This window comes from Phalangium opilio, unplaced genomic scaffold, assembly GCF_054372755.1.
Source record: "Phalangium opilio isolate 3A_F unplaced genomic scaffold, DU_Popi_V2 ptg000217l_1, whole genome shotgun sequence".
NCBI classification, from domain to species: domain Eukaryota; kingdom Metazoa; phylum Arthropoda; class Arachnida; order Opiliones; family Phalangiidae; genus Phalangium; species Phalangium opilio.
In genome coordinates this window covers 423,179-429,643 of record NW_028324218.1, presented here as the reverse complement: position 1 = coordinate 429,643, position 6,465 = coordinate 423,179, and the positions used below count along the sequence as shown (strand labels likewise).

At 36.8% G+C, this 6,465-nt stretch overlaps 1 protein-coding gene and 1 long non-coding RNA gene across 2 annotated transcripts; both read right to left on the bottom strand.

Moving 5' to 3' along the window:
* Positions 1-3,129: 3,129 nt before the first annotated feature.
* Positions 3,130-4,446, bottom strand: LOC149615367 (uncharacterized). Its single transcript, XM_089856696.1, has 2 exons — positions 3,398-4,446; positions 3,130-3,234 (listed from the first exon to the last, which is right to left on the bottom strand). Exons 1-2 carry the CDS (start codon positions 3,686-3,688, stop codon positions 3,154-3,156), a joined length of 372 nt encoding a protein of 123 aa, XP_089712822.1. The 5' UTR covers positions 3,689-4,446; the 3' UTR covers positions 3,130-3,153.
* A 701-nt stretch (positions 4,447-5,147) lies between these two features.
* On the bottom strand, positions 5,148-5,727 carry LOC149615366 (uncharacterized). Its single transcript, XR_016376038.1, has 2 exons — positions 5,459-5,727; positions 5,148-5,377 (listed from the first exon to the last, which is right to left on the bottom strand). It is a non-coding gene; the product is annotated as an uncharacterized LOC149615366 (long non-coding RNA).
* Positions 5,728-6,465: the final 738 nt, after the last annotated feature.

Sequence of the window (6,465 nt, the reverse complement as noted above, 5' to 3'; positions counted from 1 at the left end):
TTATGATTTTATAGGAGAAAAATTGTGTTTTTATACCAAATATAGTACTAAAATTATCGTAGGTTATTCTATTTTCGATTAAACTGTGTAGAAAAATCTCAAAAAAAATATTCGGATTTTACTTTGAAAGAAAAACCTAATGAAAATAGTATGGATTAAAAATCCAGAGCGAGCGAAGCGAGCTCCACAATTTCGCTGTCTATAAATTTGATCTCGATGAATGCGCTTAATTTTGATAAACTTGGCGCTTAATTATACGAAAACTTCGACTAAGTCGAGAGCATAGATTGTATTAGAAACATTCATGGAATTATAAGATAATATAGGACAGGTTGAAATAGGTAGCATTTTATAGTGATTATAGGGCCGCTGCCGCTGGGCTCCCTGAAACACTCAAAGAGTCCGTTTGGTATTACCAGCCCCACGACTCTATGGAAAGCCATTCGTGTCACATGCAAAGAGGACAAAGAAACGCGCTTTATAAAATCCGCCGAAAATTGGAAAATAGGGGGGTAGTAAAAACAATTTTCGGTACGTTTAGTTTTAGGACGCACATCCTTTGCGCATGGGGATTGACCTCCTCGCCTTATCTTTGTCATCACCTACGTCAACTATGCGCGAGAAAACTGCGCTCAGGTGCCGCGGTGTACCGTAGATTTACCCCCGTTTTCACCACGCATGGATCACGGCTGCCCATACTGATTCTCTCTCCGTCTTTCTCTCCTCTTTGTCACATGCAACACAAATCAACGGGTTCAAAGTTAAAGTCAACGCAAAAACATTTTCTGTCGCGTTAAAATTTTAGTCCAACCAAATTCACGGATATTTTTGCTATAAATATTTCAACGAATCACATATCAAACATCTGAAGGGCGTGTCTTTAAATTTTAACGCAACAAAGTAATTTTTGTGTGTTGAAAATATTTTTACGCGTTGAAATCGTCTCGTCGCATTGATTTTCATTTTAACGCCACAAAATAGTGTCGTTCATTTTCGTTGGTTTTCTATTGGCTCAACCTTTGTCAAATAAAAACAAACATTTGACCAAATGGAGTTGTTTAGTGATCATCACTAACATAATTGGTCCCTTACCAGTTTCACGACATAAAATCTAGTATATCATTGGTCGAAATTATCGTCGCGTCAAAATAAGAATAAACACGACAAAATTAAGATTTTGTCACGTTAATTTGCGTAGCATGTGGCACGATTGTCGATCATAACGCATTAAAAATGAAATTCAACGCGACCAAAAAAAACTATTCATCGCGTTAAATTATTTTCAACAAATATTATTATTATATTATTATTTTTTCGCGTTAATATTTAAAGACACGCCCTCCAGATTTCCGATATATGATTCGCTGAAATATTTTTAGCGGAAATATCCGTGGATTTGATTGTTTTGAAAATTTTAACACGACCGAAAATTTTTGTCGCGTTGAATTTAAATTCAAACGCATTGATTTGAGTTGCCTGAAAACATTGAGCACCTACGTTCTGAATATAATCTTGCTACTTCCATATTAAGTAGAAAATGTTTAATAGGAATCGTATATAGTAAAATAGACAAAAATAACTCTATTATTTCAACAAGAAAAGGCTATTATTATTTTCCTTATACTGTCAAAAAAGGGAGCGTGGGGGACCAGTCTCGGTCAACTCACAGTGTCACCCAAATTTAACGAGGCTTCCCAGAGGGGGCTGAGCCCCCTCTGATTTTTCCCAGTGGGGGCTCGGGCCCCCACTGCCCCCACATGATCGGCGTCCCTGTGTCTAGCCATTTCACAACATATTGGTTGCCTTATTACTTCTGTAGCTTTTATAACTGGTGCATCTTTAAAAATAGCAACTGGAGGATCTTTATCACTATCAACTGGCGCATCTTCAACAGTATTAACTGGTGCCGCTATTGGTTTACATTTCTTCACACCCATAACAGGACACACAGCAGCTGCTGTATCCATGACAATGCATCTTATTGTGATACTTGTCACAAATCTACCAGTGTTTTTTGGCCTTATAGACATTTGGAAGCCGCTTGCGCTGGTGTTTGTAGGTGGTTTGTAAGGTATTGTCATAAAAATATTCATATCGCTATCCAATACTTGGACCCATACTCTGTTCGTACTCACGACTCTCACTTGACCTTTACCCTGAACGTATTTATAGAGGTAAAGACTTAACAAACAATGGTTCTCAAATTTTTCAACTTTCATTCGTAATCTCCATTGATAATTGAAGCCGGGAATATGGGGAAAACAATCACTGTAAATAGGGTCTCTATCGATAATGGCCAACGGATAATCTATCTTCCATTCTAACTTAAACTTGAACTCTTTCATTTTCGACATTTCATTTATTTTTTTTTTTTTTAATGGCTGCTCGGCTGGTAACTCACCAGCCTATCAGACACTTGACCAGGCTTACTGGGCGAAATATAATAAACATCCACCAAATTTCTGCCGATGATTTTACGGTCAACAATCTCGCGTTCATAGCCTTTTATTTCTTCGACATTTGGGATTTTTAAATCGGTTATTTGTCGACCTAATATCTCCGGTCGAAAAAGGGAAAGAATTTCTCTGTGAACTTTCCATTCTAGAATAATTTTAATTAAATTAAAAACCTTCTTTAACTAAACGCGTTAATCAATTAAATAATGACTAGGTTCGAGCAAGTTGTTAGGAGTTAACGTGACACATTCAACACGGGCACTTTCAAGAATTTTATTTCTAAACAAAGTAAGGTAGTTTTTAGGGTAAACATTAATGTTAATTAAGTTAAATTAATCTTACATTATTAGGCCAATATTAACTAATGAAACAATTTCGCGGAACTCTTCGGGATTTCCTAATTCGCTAACAGCTTGAAAGTTTCCCAGCTACCGAAATATAAATAATGATTAGTGAAAACATTTGACAATTTGAAAGGCTTTAGGTTAACTAACGCCTGCAGTCCAGCTATCTCGCTTATAATAAAACGCTTCCGAGAGGGCCGAGTAGATGTTAAGAAGGTCGTCGGGCTAAATTAAATAATAGATTAAAATTTAAACCGCAGTTTCCCCTCAGCCGAGCTTTGAGGATTCAACATTACTTTTTTTTAAGTTCATTTGGCGCCAATTGAATGCCGAATTTGACGAGTGAATCGGATTCATTTGGCGCCATTTGAATGCCGAATTTGACGAGTGAGTCGGATATTTTGTCCGTCGAATGGCTTTCGGCCATTTCTTCTCTAAAATTACAAAATAATAACAATTACGTAATTAACTTAATGAAGTTGGTGGTTTTTAAGGCCGCGTAGTATTGACCGGGGCTCCAATTTGATTTTAATAATTAAGTATAAATTAAATTAAATAAGCCCCCTTAAAAATTAATAATTAAAATACTTCACTTACTGTTGGTAAAGAAGGTCCTTTAAAGAGTGCCGAGCCTGAATCAACACTTAGGGACCAGTCCCTATTTTTGGTAATTATATTATCGTCCTTACTAGCGTCTGTGCTGATTTGCGCAGTATTACTACCCGCCTGATTTTCCTCCAAATCTTGAACACTAGCCTCCAGTTCCATGATCCCTTGATAGAGATTACTATTAGTTTGTGTTGGGACTATACAGGGTAGCTTCTCGCGCGACTTTCTAGGCCTATAGCCGCTTTTTCTATCGCTGGACCCGCTGGTGAGTCCGGCCATCAGCAGAAGATTAACACCCTGTTTGTGTTCCTAACAAATCTCCCGGTGATTGTGTGTATCCCCTAACAAAAATAACTGATACTTAATATGCCCGCCAGTAAGGATAAATGCCACATTTGTGACAAACCCTTCTGTGGACAAGAACACTATGTACCTTGTCGCGAATGCCTGGCTAGAGTCCACGGTAAATGCGTAAATATTAATCGGGAAGAAAGCCGCGCTTTCTTGGAAGGGGAGGACGCAATGACAAGCAAACAGGTCTGTGGCGTTTGCAAATCAAAACGAAACCAGGATTCGGCAATTTCTAGCAGTGTAAATACAAGATGAATCCGTACACCCCCATTGGTTTTACCGTTATTTTGGAGGCGCACAGAGCGTACGATAATTTTGGTTGAAAATCGATAATTTTTTGGCTTTGGTAAGATAATTTGGTAATTTTTATCTGGCAAAGCTGCCCACTCAGTCGACAATTAAGCCGCTTCTAATCTTAAGGCGGATGCATACATGGGTTTGGGAGCGGTAAACGGAACGGTAGCGGCAACGGCCAACGGAGCGCGTCAGCGGAAAATCATGCACACCTACAGTCTGGTTTGACGCGTCGCGGACGTCACTAATTTGCATAAGCTTGCAGCAAACCTATTACTTTTGCATAAGGCCGCCATTTTCAAATAAATTCTGCAAACTTTTTCTTGCATAAGGCCGCCATTTTCAAATAAATTCTGCAAACTTTTTCTTGCATAAGGCCGCCATTTTCAAATAAATTCTGCAAACTTTTTCTTGCATAAGGCCGCCATTTTCAAATAAATTCTGCAAACTTTTTCTTGCATAAGGCCGCCATTTTCAAATAAATTCTGCAAACTTTTTCTTGCATAAGGCCGCCATTTTCAAATAAATTCTGCAAACTTTTTCTTGCATAAGGCCGCCATTTTCAAATAAATTCTGCAAACTTTTTCTTGCATAAGGCCGCCATTTTCAAATAAATTCTGCAAACTTTTTCTTGCATAAGGCCGCCATTTTCAAATAAATTCTGCAAACTTTTTCTTGCATAAGGCCGCCATTTTCAAATAAATTCTGCAAACTTTTTCTTGCATAAGGCCGCCATTTTCAAATAATAATCGCTAATTTTTTATTTTTTTTTTTGTTCCTTTTAAGTGACGAGCTAGGGCTAAAACAGCCTTACAGCTCCAAAAAATTACATATATATATACTATTTTTGGTAATGAATTGACAATAGAAAGTTACAGAAATTTTAAAAAGAAATTATTTACTATGGGGAATAATAAATAAAAATAAATCAAAAATTATGTAAACAGCAAAAACATACGGAACCCCGATTAGTTCAAATGTAACCAACTTTTCTCCCTCATAGGTTTAGCTTTTCGGTCTAAGAAAAATAATAATATTTTTACTATGCTACTATCCCACAAAAAATTCACACTATCGAAGGCTGTCTTGTAATAAATAGGAGAGTTGCATTTATTTTGTAAAATCTTTGGAAAATTTATTTATCGTACATAAAATTTTTTTAAACATTTAAAAATTTTGAAGTATATAGGAATGTAATTTTTTTTAGAAGTTAAATTTTTTTTTTGTGCTTTTTGATACATTTTAATATTTTTTGAGGGAAAACGGAATTTATCAATTCAGAGGAATTTCTGGCATCGGGATTCAAAGGAATTGTATGTTCGCCTGCAATTACACAAAACATTACGGTTACTCGATGAGTAGAGGCGGGCGGGCGGCTTAAAGAAATTGGATTAGTTTAATTACTTCTAAATTGAACTTAATGATTTTGGGTTCCAGATGAAACTGCTCATTTTTTTTTCCTTTCGCTTTCCAGCTCTTTAAGCAATTTTAGATTACATTCTTTAAGGGTCTTGTTTTCTTCTTCGAGGTCAATCTTGATTATCGCGGGCTGCTCTTCAACAGTGGCGTGGTGGAGATTGGCTTGGACGCCGGCTTGGTCATTGGCCGCTGCTTTTTTCCTCTCGAGCCTCTTTCTATAAGCCCTTTGGTTGGCCAATCTTTTCAATTCTTTGGCTCTATCCATTTTTATTTTTTTGGCCTTGGCGGCGGCTTCAGCCTCAATTTGATCAAAATAGAGGTCTGTGAGCTCGGCAGCTGTGGCTTGTCTCGGACGCTTTTTCAATTTTACCTAAAAATCCCATTAAGCATTATTAATTTCAATTCGAACAAATTATAATGAAAGAATAATACCACGAATGGTGATTCTTCCATAATCTATTTATCTGTAACAAATTACATTAATATTAAAATGTAAGACTTAATATTTAAACTATTTTAAAGCGAGTTAACGAAAACAATTATACCTATTATCGAACTAATTAAAATTGATCTTCTTACTTTAAAAGTTTCCGAACCAATGGCGGAAATGAGCACGAGACAAAAGTTGAACTGCCCGGGTGACGGGTCAGATTCTGCGCCTTAGCCGGCCCGCGTTCTTGTTTTATAGCATCGGCCGAAAATTCTGCGCAGACTCTATTGACGTCCACCAAATTTAAAATACGGTTTTTTCAATGGGTTAGTTGCTTACTCACATTTATTATACTGTTGAGAACATCTTCATTGGCGACATAGTCAGCTGCAGCTTTTTTTTTCCATAATTAACATCTCATCACAAACCGTGTATTTTGTGATTATTCGCTTTACCATATTAACATCTCATCACAAAGCGTGTAATTTGGTGATTATTCGCTTTACCATATTAACATCTCATCATAAAGCGTGTATTTTGGTGATGTTTAGCTTTACCAATA